Here is a 13,795-nt window from a genome sequence, read left to right as displayed (position 1 = left end):
GGATTGCATCCCATTGGTCAGATCTTTTCAACTCTTAACTTTTAAATTTTATGCTTATGATTAGCCTCTTTATCACCTCCCATTTCTTAAATTTCAAAATCTCTTCCCCCTTTTTAAAATCTTCTTTGCTTGTGATTTCAAACTTAGACCTTATTGCAAATTAGAAACTTTGGCCTTATGTCACTGCTCTTTTAAACTCTTTTATTAATCAAACATGTAAATAAATCTAACCATATTGACTTAAAATTTCAAAAGACAAAAAGAACTAACACTCATTCAAACTTTTGGGCCCTTTATGCCTCTTTTAAAATTCAAACTTTTGTTAAAAGCAATCCACTCACTTTGAAATTGTTACCACGAACTACGAGGTTTTGATCCCTCATTTTTATGTTGGTACGTAGGCACGAGACCGAAGGTCTTGTCAAACACAAAAATATAATTAATGAATTCTTTTCTCATCCCCACACTCTATTCATTGCAAACATCTTTTATACCAAAAACACATACACACATAAAAAAAGGGATCCCTAGGTGTACCTAGGACACTTTGGGTGCTAACACCTCCCCTCTGTGTAACCAACCCCCTTACCTGTAATCTCTGATATTTTATTAGTTTTGATTTGAAAACTTCTTATCTTTGGGTTTTGTTCGTACTTCTCCCTTTTCCTTTGAAAACAATAAAAGCGTGGTGGCGACTCTGGTTTTATTGACGTTAAGTTTATCCATAACTTAATGGTCATGAATTTACCGCTACATAAATTAAGTGGCAACTCTGCTAGGGAGTAGTCCTCGGTGGGTTTAGCCTACTTTTTTTATGTGTATAGAATTGTATATGTGATGTTTGTATTTTTTATGATATAATCTGCTTGTTATGCTTGGTGATCTCTGAGTGGTGAGATAAGTTCTAACCCGAACTTGAGTGCAATTAAGATAGAAGGATGGTATAGTCATGTTCGACTTATATGGAGTAGTCCTTAACAAGTTTGCTTGAGAACCATCTACTCAGTGGAGTCCCTTTTGGAGCTATTGATGTCACACAAGTTATTTGTGGTTAGGCATTACTTTCTCTGATTTGGGGTCCGAGAAGCTGAGGACCGTAAAACATTTAACCCAGCTTGGCGTATTTAGGACGTAGTGTGGAGACTGTTCAGGTGTAGGCTTGATAACAGTCATCCTAACATATAATATCTGATAGATGGAATTAAGACTCCGAGAACTTTTTAGAACATGATCTACAGGTTTTTATCCTTAGTACACTCCTTTGGGATGGTTCTTAACCTGACTCCATGCTCGTGACTCACAACAAACCCTTTGATTCTTGGTTGATCCAATCAAGTCTTGCCAATATCAATGGAACTTGGGTGTTGATAAGGTGAAAACCATAATCCACTAAAATGGATTATTGATCTTGACAATGACTTGATTCATCCCTTGACCTTTGTTTATTTTCCATGTGTGTGATCCCTTATTTGTGATTGTTGCATTCATGCATTCATGCATTCATGCATTCATTCACATCATAACATTCAACACACGAAAAGTAACTTCAACGAATTAAGGTCTTATTTGCAAATATTTTCAGACCATGGATTGTGGACGAAGGAACACTAAGAAGTACAGTTTCAGATGTCCTGATTTGAAAGAGCTAAGGAAGTTATCATCCTTTGTATTAGATCCCTTGGACTTTAAGCAACGTCATGGGAAGCTTTTATCTATGTTATCTACTGATGTGGTTGAAGGACTCTTGAGTGTGTTGCTTCAGTTTTATGATCCTCACTACCGTTGCTTCACCTTTCCCGATTATATCCTTATGCATATGTTAGAGGAGTATGCACATCTCTTGGGAATACCTATTTATGACAAGGTGCCTTTTAGTGGATTGGAGGAGATTCCCATATCTCATCTTATAGCTCAAGTTCTTCATCTGAAGAAGTCTGAGATTGAGGCTCATTGGGTGAAGAAAGGAGGACTCTTTGGCACCCAGACGCTTAATTCAGTCTTTGTTTTTGGCTTTACCTTATAGCGGCAACCATGCTAGCCCACATACTGGTAAATGCTTGTTTACTCTTTGATTCCAAGTTCCATCCATTTGTGGGTTCACCTGATACCATTTTATTGGTACAAGTTATATTTTTCATCACTGTATATCTCTATCCTTATTCTCGTGGTTCCACGAACTACGATTGCTCTGACTTTCTCATTGAACAATGAGAATATGTAGGCATGAGGATGCGAATCCTTGGCGAGCATACTTATAAGTATTCCTCCTTCCGCCTTAGGGCATCACATCCATTATCTACCTTCGATTATAAATTGTTCACCCAGTGGCATATTATTCCTTTGGCATCGAAACACACTTTCTTTGGATATCCATATTCACCCTTTTAGGACGCCTAGCGAAAAGTCCACATTTCTACCTAGAGTTGTTTGGAACTGTGCCCAAACACTTAATTCAGTCTTTGTTTTTGGCTAAATACCCTATAGTGGCAGCCATGCTAGTCCACGTATCGGTTGAAGTTTTTTCCCTCTATGATACAAATCCCATTTCTCTTATGGATTCAAATACACCTTCACCTTTCGGTTTCTAACAATACCTCTTCAGTCACTTGTCACCAACTATTCAACTTTGTGACTTTAGTCATTTCATTCCATTCATTTCCACGATACTTTCATTATTCGATCTTCATTCACTCCATGTGATATACCAGTTATCTTTGAGACAAATATACTACCTCCTTGTGCTCCTTCTCTCGTCACCTTGTGAACCAAGAGATGTTTGGGATTGTGCCCAAACACTTATTTCTTCGTCTTTTCGGTGTTACCCTATAGCGGCAGCCATGCTATCCCACATACTAGTAATAGCCACCTTACTCTTGGGTTCATCTTTTCACCCTTGTTGGAGTTCAAAACATTATTCTTTGGTTTAGACCATACCTTGATCACACTTCTTTTCATTTCCCACCACTAGTTCTTCGAACTACGGAGATCTGAGTTCCTCATTGCACTATGAGGATACGTAGGCATGAGGGCCCCAATCCTCACCGAGCACTTTATCTATTTCCTTTCCTTCCCCCATTCTTTTGCGAGTAATATTTAGATATCACACCTATTTGAGCAAGAACAGTAAAAACAGTTCCCATGGAATACCATGGATGTTTGGGGTGCTAATACCTTCCCCTTGCATAACTAACTTCCTTACCCATCATATCTCTTTCCCTCGGGTTCTATCAATGTTTTTCCTTTCCTTCGGGAATAAATAAAGTTCGATGGAGACTCTATTGTATGTTCAAGTGTACGATACATTCGGGTATATTTCTTCTAGCTTCACCACCCGAATATGATATGGTGTCGGAAGTCTCTGAAGCAGATGAGGATTTCGTACCACATGAAACCGTTGAAGACAAACCATTATGCTACTATGTTATGAATAATGGCATGGTGGAGGAACAAAAGGCTATGTTTGAAAAGTCTAGTCTAGTAATGATGTATCATTTGAAACCATTGTTCATAAGGGCAAAGGTCGACGGAGTAGCAGAGAATAAAGTGTTATAGGAAGGAGGAACAACTGTCTAATTAATGCCTCATGCTTTGTTTAAGAAAATGTGATGCTGATCTCCGACAACACAACATGGTTTTATCTAATTATTAAGGAAAAACCAATAAAATTCTTGGGGTTATCCAAGTCAAACTAGCCATTGGTACAACCACACGATCGACGCTTTTCATGGTGATAAACTCTAAAGTGAACTTCAACTTGCTCTTAGGACGGGAATATATCCATGGAATAGGGGAAATAGCATCAACCTTACACCAAAGGTTAATTATCTGGAGAAAATATGGCATTGTTGAGAATATCGAAGCTGATCAGAGTTATTATAACATCGACGAGGCCAAATGCGCAAAGAAATCCTTCACCCAACATTTGGCGAATATCGCACCTTGTGATGATGAATCGGTATCGCACATTTCTGTCAACACAGGTCATGTCCTGAATCTAGATCCTGATTATGGATTTATTTGGGATGCTGAAGAGGCAATGGAGCCTAAAGTGGTAAATCCACCTATGGGGTGGCCTACAGTCGATGAAGATGACCACTGAGTTAGAAAGTTTGGCTTGAATTTTAGCCTATTTGGCTGAGAACAAAAGAAAGTCGGCACTAGAAGCTGAGGAACTACAAAAATTGGCTATCAAAGCCAATGTCGGAGAATGTGAAGATGGCCAACAAGGCCGAACAATAGCTTCCGAAATCCGGAGGCTAGATTGCATTTATGACAATGAGCCTTTGGGGTTTGAGAAAGGACCATTAAATGAGTTGCAGAGAATGCAAGCGCAATACCCACTCGAGGAGATAGATCTAGGAGATGGGGTCATTAAAAGATCAACTTACATAAGCACTAAAGTTGGGTCGAAGATGAAGGCTAAATTGATTGAAATATTGAAAAAGTATAAATGTTGTTTTGCCTGGGACTATGGCGAAATGCCTGGCCTAAATCGAAGCGTAGTAGAACATTGATTGCCTCTTCATCCAGGAAAATGGCCAGGAAAACATCATCCTCAATTGTTTGCTCCAGAAAATCACCTTGAAGATTAAGCAGTAGATCGAGAGACTGCTCAAAAGACGGTTCATCAGAATTGCAAGGTATGTCGAATGGTTGGCCAATATAGTACATATTATCAAGAAATATAGAACACTTAGAGTCTGCATAGATTTTAGATACTTAAGCAATGCAACTCCAAAAGGTGAGTATTCGATGCCAGTGGCAGAAATGCTAGTCGATTCAGCCGCGGATTTCGAATACTTGAGTATGCTTGATGGTTATTCTAGCTATAATCAGATTCTCGTAGCAAAAGATGATGTTCCCAAGACGGTTTTTCGATGCCCCAGAGCTTTGGGAACATACGAATGGGTTGTGATGCCGTTTGGTTTAAAAAAACGCCGGAGCAACCTATCAAAGAGCCATGAATGCCATATTCCATAATTTTATTGAAAAATTCATGCAGGTATACATTGATGATACTCTAATAATGTCTCCATCTGAAAATGGTCATTTGGACCATCTTCGACGCTCATTTGAGAGGATGAGAAAATATGGATTAAAAATGAATCCATTAAAATGTGCTTTTGGTGTACAGGCAGGGGACTTCTTAGGTTTCGTGGTGCACAAAAAAGGCATCTAGATCAACCAAAACAAAATAAAATCAATTTTGGATCTCAATCCTCCTTCGACAAAGAAGTAGCTCTAGTCTTTGTTAGGGAAGATAAACTTCTTGAAAAGATTTATATCAAATCTAAGTGGCAAGACGAAGGTTTTCTTGCCATTTCTCAAGATCAAGAAGGAAAGTGATTTTCACCGGGAACAAGACCACTATGAGGCTTTCAACACTATCAAAGAGTACATCATAAAGCCTCCCATTTTATTGCCACATAGTATGAATAATAATATGAGTTTATATATTTTTGCGTCGGATACGACCATAGGAAGTATGTTAGCACAAGAGGATGACAGTGGTGTCAAAAGACCCATCTATTACCTCAGTCGAATTTTAATAGTTGCTAAAACTAGGTACAATATGATTGAAAAGTTGTGCCTATGCATGTACTTCTCATGTATGAAATTAAAGCAATATATAAAAATAGCTGATGTTTATGATTTATCTCATTCTGATGTTATTAAACATATGTTGTCTAAACCCATTCTACATAGTCGAATTGGGAAATGGGAATTAGCATTAACTGAATTTTATTTAACATATATGCCTTTGAGGGCTATGAAAGGCCAAATAGTGGTGGGTTTTATTGTAGACCATGCAATAGTCGAACCATCACTAAATATGGTCGACACGAACCCATGGAGGTTATACTTCGAAGGGTCAAGTCACAAAAACAGAACATGTGTTAGGATCTTAATATTATCCCCACAAGGCATTCTAACAAAGTTCAAATGTAAAGTCAATGGAAATTGTTCCAATAATGAAGCAGAATACGAAGCCCTAATCATTATCCTGAAAATCTTAAGGGATTTAGGAGCCAAGAAGGCCGAGATAAGGGATGATTATGAGTTAGTGATCAAACAAATCACACGAGAATATAAGTGCATTAAAGAAAATCTACTGATATCTTTCACAATGGCGAAACGCCTATTAGAGTGCTTCGAGGTTGTCGGTATCACACATGTGCCTAGAATAGAGAATCAAGAAGCTAATGATTTCGCACGAATTGCATCTGGGTATAAAGTGTCGAAAGACAGACTCAAGGACTTTATTGAGGTTAAAGAAAAGATGGTGTCGGACGTCTCACCGTCACCCAAAATGGAAGTCTAAAAAACTTTGGGGGGGGGGGGGGGAGATGTCTTAAGTAAAATTTTTGAAAATTTTGAAAACTTTGAAAGACATGAAGTTTTTTTCCATTGAAAATTTGTCGTGGTCAGATTGGAGAAAACCAATCGTGGAGTACATATAAAATCCAGTCGAAAACGCTGACAGGAAAATCAAGTATAGAGCGCTAAGCTATGTATGTTTGGGAAATGAGTTACTGAAAAATACTAAGAATGGGTGTTGCTTAAGTGTCTTAGGGATACGGAAGCATACTTGGAAATGTCTGAAGTACACAGTGGAATATGTGAAGCTCACTAAGTTGGCCATAAAATGAAATGGTTATTATTTCGACAAGGTGTTACTGGCCAAGTGTGTTAAAAGACTGTATTGACATTACCAAAGGGTGTCAAGAATGTCAGATACATGCAAGCATTCAACGTGTGTCAGCCAACGAGTTGCATGCAATCATCAAGCCATGGCCCTTTCGAGGTTGGGCTTTAGATGTCATCGATGAGATTCGATCAGCCTCGTCGAAACAACAAAAATTTATCCTGATAGGTATAAACTATTTCACAAAATGGATAGAAGTTATCCCTTTCATAAAAATGGATCAAGAGATTGTGATCTAATTCATTCAAAAACATATTTTGTATAGGTTTGGAATTCCTGAAGCCATTACTACAGATCAAGGTTCAGTTTTCGTTGGTCAAAAGATGCAAGAGTTCGCTGCTGAAACAGGTTTCAAGTTGGTTACTTCCATACCTTACTATGCCCAAGCAAATGGCCAAGTCGAGGCAGCCAATAAAGTGAGCATTAGTTTGATCCAAAAACATGTTGCCAAAAAACCTATGAATTGGCATAAAACATTAGATCAAGTTCTGTAGGCTTGTCGAACATTCCCAAAGGAGGCAACCAATTCAACGCCTTTTCGTTTGAAATTTGGCCATGATGCCTTGTTGCCAGCATAAATCTGTTTACAATCAGTTAGGGTACAACGGCAAAATGAGATTCCATCTGAACAATATTGGAACCTGATGTTTGATGAAACCATCAACTTAGATGAAGAAAGTTTGGTTGCATTAGATGTGATATTACGAAAAAAAGCATGTGCGGCCAAAGCTTACAATTAAAAGGTTAAGACAAAAAATTTTACAATAAATGATTACGTTTGGAAGGTGATCTTACATATGGATCGAAGAGATCAAACTTTAGGAAAATGGTCACCAAATTGGGAGGGACCATTCCAAGTAATCCAAACGTTTACGAATAATGCCTATGAAATTCAAGAATCAACGAATATTAAGGGTAAATGGGAAATATTTGAAAAAATATAAACCTATGCTACAAGAGATTCAAATCAAAAGGTAATGAAACATTTCATTAATTATCAAAGCCAAAATGGAAGAAGCCTAGATGGCATACAAAATCCCCAAGCGGAGTTACATTGTCTTGACAGATAAATACATTAAGTAGGAAATCTATACTTAAAGTCTTCAAAAAAGGTTTTCTCATGATCAATCCTGTTGTCTTGGAGGTCTCTCTTCTTCTGCAGTTGGTCATTCCTTTCTTTAAGTTTAAAGGCATTATCACCATGTGCAATTCCCTTAAGAATATCCTTATTGACAACATCTTGAGCCGGAAGAGTTCCAGTTGTGTTCAAGGAAGCTTTATGTTCCTTAACTTCAGCAATTTTCTTGGTAAGTTCAGCTATTTGAGCCTGATAGTATGAGATTTGTTGGTCGAAGGCTTGCTGCTTGTTGAAATGTTCTTGCTTCTTAGCCTCAAAATCATTGAGCTTCCTCTCACAAACTTCACTGAAGTCTCACTCTTGTCTCATCTCGTTGAGTTTCGTTTTAATTTGGAAGTCAGAGTGTCGACAAAGACTGAGGTCTTTGACAAGTTGAGTGAAGAAGGCTTCAAATTCAACCAGGTACTTGGCCATATGAGCAACAAGCTTGTGTTGAGAAATCTCGTCAAGAAGCTTTAGGATGTCGACCCCCAAAGCCTCTTCCTCTGTGATGACGACCAAAACTTCACGCTCAAACAAATATATTTTCAGTTGTTGGAGTTTGAGAATGACAGAGGCATCCATTTCTGGAATAGGCATGGTAGTTGAGCCAGAGGTCTGAACATCAGTCGATGCTTGGCAAAGCTTCTGCAGCTTCTCAAAGTCTCTGCTGGATTATGTTGCTCCATAGATAAAATCTCCGCCAGAGTAAGAGTAGTATTGGAACTTTTGTCTTGCACAAGGGGGGAACTTTTATCAAAGGCTAGTCGATTTGATTTTCCTTCGCCAGTCAGATTGTTGGCAGCAGTCGAAAGGGTTTCGCCACCAGTAGCGGTTGGATTAAATTCGCCATCAGTGGTTGAAGGACCCTGAATTTGATGTATGTCAAGATCTTGAGTGTTTTTAGTTGAAGTGCCGCGAAACACATCAGTTTTTTGGGGACTCAAAAGGGTGGTAGTCTCAGCTGGATTCTTAGTTTTGACCCTTACGTTGATGTTAGCCTCAGCAAGAGTCGATTCAACCATTTTCCCTACAAAAAGAAGTTAAGATCAATGTTGAGGAATAACTCACAAGGTTACGAAACAAGAATGTTCAAATACCTCGGAAGCTATGTGTTATGGGGAAGTTAGAGTAGGTTCTTCTTGACCAATGGGTGTAAAGATCTCAGTAAGATCGTCAGGGATAGAAATCTTTGCAGTCGAAGAAACATTTTTCAAAGATGGTTTATTGGCTGGAATTTTCTTTTTCTTTCTTGTTGGAGTAGATGGAGTAGATGATGGAGTTTTCATGGTGGGAAAATGTGAGAATGGGTGCTTCCATTAGAAGCCTCATTTTCGAAAGAAGGCACTTCTTCAAAAACCCGAGTCATGAGAAACATAAGAGGTTTATCGAATTAAAACATCATGAAATATTAAGACGTGAAATACCTGCGATTTCGGAGTTGCAGATGCGTTTTGTTTTTTAGGGGGTTTGTTTGGGGCTGGCACAACAACTGGAGCCCGCTTTCGACCCCTAGAAAATAAATATAGAGAAGGTTAGTGGGTTTTTATTCTTAAATAAAGAAAAGGCAATGGAGCTATAGTTACCTTCTTTGGTTGGTCTTCATCGACATCAATAGTTTGGATGTTTTTGATGGGAGCGTCAGTACTCGGATGTGAAGCCGATGTTTCACCGAAAAGGGCGGAAAAAGTGGGGTCAAATTATGGAGAAAGAGTGCACTGGGGAAATACTTGCGTTGGTATTCAGACCACCACTTGCCAAAGTCCTTGGTGGTTATGAAAGGTTGTTGAAATTTGAAAATGGGTAACTCAAGGTGTTGAGTCGATTTGTGAAATTTGAGGTAAGCTTTGTGACCTTCAAAGTTCAGTTGTTGACCAACCCACGTAATATCAGTTGGATGAGACACCAAAGGTTTTGGAAGCATTTGGCTCAGGCCAAATTGTCGAGCCACCAAGTTGGGCTGATAGTTCATAAATCCATACCCCACCAACCCAGTCTCTATCTTGAAGGACATCATCATGGGAGTCAGAAATGCCTTCCATACAGCGCTGCAGCTTGTGGAGAGTCACCGGGAAAAAGGCTTTTGAACCATGTCGGACCAAAGTTTCCATCCACAAAAGGGGTCATGCCTGGAATGAAAGAGGTGGCTTTAATGAACATATTAATGTACTTCATGAAAAGATGTTTGATGGGGGTATCTTGATAGGTCCTCAAGGCAAGTCTTACATCTTCTATAGGTCGATCCTGGTTCAAACGCATCATACACTCCAACACAGGATAACCCAATTCATACTCGAAAGTGGCATTTATCTAGTGTTGTAGCAACCACATGGGGCCAGACAAATTTAAGGCCTTAGAAGTAGAGTAGAAAAGCTTTAGCTTCAGTGTTGCGAGCCCTACAGAGTGGTAAAGAGATGCTAGTAGAAGCTTGGCCAAAGAAACCTGACGACCTTCATGAATTTGGATTGCCAGGCTTATATAACTCTAAGCTATATGCAGAGAGCCAGGACAAAACAAATAATATGAGAGCCAGATAGTTAAGAAAGCAATATATTCCTTGTCGGACACTTCAATTGAGTCCTGATCATAGTGATCTTCAATGTAATTATGAAAAGTTTCACAATTGAAGGTAAAAGTGTTTTCCGTCGGAAGAGTTGGGTCAAAGGTTTCGCCCAGAGGGGAGAGACCAGTGATGACTTCCACGTCGAAAAGGGTAGGCGTTCACATGCCACAAGGGAGTTGGAAGGTGGTAGTCGAACCTTCCCAGAAGTACATCGAGTCAAGTATCATATAGGGGTTGATTCGATGGGCGTTCCTCGAAATTTGGATGGTATCAAAGATGTCAGCCGTTTTCAATTGTTCCTGACATTTGTTTTGGACTTTATTGAGCCAGACCATATACTTTTTGTTTTCAGGAGTGGACATTGACCTAAAAACCCTGGCCTTTGGATCCATGCACTTCAGGTCGATGGAACCATTCTTCTCAAAGGCTGGTGCAATAGCTGGAGTAAATCAAGAAAGTATGATTGAACGTTTTTCGGTTATGTTTTTGTATCCGGATATGGCCCGTGGAAAGCGATGAGTTTATCAGTAACAACAAAGGGAATGAGCATTTGGAGTTGCCAAATCCTTACTATATCTTCATCAGTAAATGTTGGTTGAGGAATGGGTTTTATGCTTTCTTCTTCAGTAAGGATGAAAGCAATGGGGTTGTTACTAGTATTGTATGTGACTGCATCCATAACGTTAGCAGAAGAGGTCATTGCAACGAAAGAGAGAAAGGAAATGAGGAAAGTATTATTATTTTGAAAATTGCATGAAAATATGTGCAAACAGAGAAGAAGGAAGGAAAAAGAAAAATGTGGAAGAATGGTATTTATAAGCAAATACAATGACAGCCAAGAGTCAATCGATATCGATGACAACTATTCTGACTCAGTGGTAGTGGGAAAGTTAGTAAAGGTGGTTCAAAACCCACGACCTAGGAAGTAGCTGCAAACGATGGAATTTCCCCTTGGAAATCGTGGCGCAGAAAGGTGTCATCATTGTGTATGACATCATCAACGATTAGACACGCATTCAAAATTGGGAAAGACAAAACACCAAGTTTCTCAGTCAAACTGGCCTTTTTAGTGGGGCAATTTGTTAGCCATCAAATTTCGACTATGCCCAAGAGTAAAATCGAAGCAAGAAGTATGGAATCATAAGATGAAGCGTCGAGAAGAGTGAACAAGGTCAAAGGGGTTCGATAGACAAGACAGAAAGGGAACACAAGCCAAGTCGAAAACGGGTCCGATAGATAGAAAATGTGCAGGTCGAAGTCAAAGCATAAGACAATTTAAGTGGGTGAGATTTGAAAATATCAAGAACGTAGGAAGTTATAAAGGAAGTTGGAAGACACATGTCAAGCTATTAATCATCAAGAGAAAAATAATAGTTGATTTTATTTCCTATTTAAGCAAAGTTCATTGTTAGTGTTAAAGGGTCGCATTTATAACATTGTAGAGGAAAAACACTCAAAGTATCAAGCATTCAGAGAAAAGAGTTCATTCCTACCAAAATGTATACTTGCGTCCACATTTACCTTCAAGCAATTTAAATTACCAAGTCTTTTTATCTGCTTTGCCATTTACAGTTTATCTTGTCTTATGTTCATCTATTTTAATTGCACCTTTGACAAGCATTTCATGTCTACCATTTTTATTAATCCAAACATTTAACAAAACATCTCATAAACTTAACACTTAGTCTAGGATTTTGTAGCCAATCCTGCAAGTAAACCTCAATAGGAGGCTAGAGATTATTTGCGCGAAAACCACGTGTAAACAGTTTATTATTGCGTTTGTGCTCATCTCGGGTACAGATGATCAGGTACAATATTAAATGCTTGATGCAAGAGGATGGTGTTGTGCCTCTTTAGTTATTTATTATTTGGGTTTTAGTGGAGTTGCTTTGATATGTAACATTGGGGAACAAGTTGTTCTATATTTTCTTTTGTTGTAAATCTTATTTTCTGTTGAAGTTTTTTTAACCACTTTCTCATTCATTGTTATTGATATTCATATGTTAAACTTTTGGTTTTCCGCTGCTTATTTCTAAAAGTGTTAATTGTGATTCTTTTATGCTATGGTGAAACATGTCTGACACTCTATTTGTTGAGTTATATTAAATTATTTTATTAAATGCCGATTTAGGGAAATATGGTGTTAGATAGTTGGTATCAGAGCAGGTCAATCCATTCGGCCAATTTTTGTGACAATGGTTCTATAATGTTTCTTCTAATGGTTGTTTACTTGTATGCTAAGAAATGAATGAAAGAAATAATCATGAAATCGCTGAGGCTTTCGAGGATATAACTCATGTGATGGGTCGGGAAAATCAGGCGATGTAGAATCATAATGGGATGGCACAACCCATATGGTGCTCAAGTTTGGTTGCAAGAGATCAAGAAGATCTTCAGAGTGATAGCTTATGTAGATGCGCATAAGGTCCTACTTGGTACTCATATGTTGGCTGAGGAAGCGGAGTATTTGTGGGACAATACTCGTCAGAGGCTTGAAGCTACAGGTACTGAGATCACTTGGGAGAATTTCAATATTGCGTTCCTTGAGAAGTACTTTCCTACTGATGTTCGTAGTGAGAAGGAGATTGAGTTCCTTGAGCTGAAACAAGGAAACATGATTATTGTTGACTATGTTGCGAAATTGAGGAGTTGTATAGGTTTCTCCCGCATTGCAATGGGGTAGAAACTAAGGGTTCCAAGTGTATCAAGTTGTATAGGGTTTAGGATCTACAATAAGGATAGTCGTGCTATATCTGCTAACTATAAGAGTGTAATGAGAAAAGGAGTGGAAGTCATAACCATGTAAAACCTTATGGGGATCCAGCTGATAAAGGAAAGTGGAAAGCTTTAGGTGGAAGAGAGACAAGTGAGGGAGGAAATTGTGTTCCATTGAAATGTTTCAAGTGTGGAAAAATAGGTCAGCATGCATCTGAGTGCATGGGTGTAAACATGATATGTTTCAAGTGTAACAAGCCAAGACACCGTGCTTCTGAATGCAAGAGTGAAGTTGTAACTTGTTTCACCTATGGTGATCCAGGTCACATTAGTACTCAGTGCTAGAAGCTAAATAAAGCTCAATCTATTGGAATTTTTTTTGCTTTGAGTGGAACGGAGACTACTAGATCTGATAACTTGATTAGAGGTACATGTTCCATTAATTGTATTCCTCTAATATATATTATTGATACGGGTGCAACATATTCATTTATATCACTTGATTGTGCTAAGAATTTAAATATGGAAATATCTCATATGGTTGGGAGTATGGCCATTGAAACCCCAGCTAATGGTTTGGTGACTACCTTGATGGTTTGTTTAAATTTTCCTTTGACTATTTATGGTAAGGACTTTGGTATGGACTTAATCTGTTTACCGTTAAGTCAACTTGATTTTGTCATGGGAATGAACT

The 13,795-nt window shown here is 38.5% G+C and overlaps 1 protein-coding gene across 1 annotated transcript; it reads left to right on the top strand.

The window, feature by feature from the left end:
• The first annotated feature begins 12,721 nt into the window (after positions 1 to 12,721).
• Positions 12,722 to 13,446, top strand: LOC127092264 (uncharacterized). Its single transcript, XM_051031114.1, has 2 exons — positions 12,722 to 13,065; positions 13,170 to 13,446. The coding sequence occupies exons 1-2, from the start codon at positions 12,722 to 12,724 to the stop codon at positions 13,444 to 13,446; spliced, it is 621 nt and encodes a 206-aa protein (XP_050887071.1).
• The last annotated feature ends 349 nt before the right edge of the window (positions 13,447 to 13,795 follow it).

This window comes from Lathyrus oleraceus, chromosome 1 (assembly GCF_024323335.1).
Source record: "Lathyrus oleraceus cultivar Zhongwan6 chromosome 1, CAAS_Psat_ZW6_1.0, whole genome shotgun sequence".
NCBI lineage: Eukaryota > Viridiplantae > Streptophyta > Magnoliopsida > Fabales > Fabaceae > Lathyrus > Lathyrus oleraceus.
This window is presented reverse-complemented; position numbering and strand designations above follow the sequence as displayed.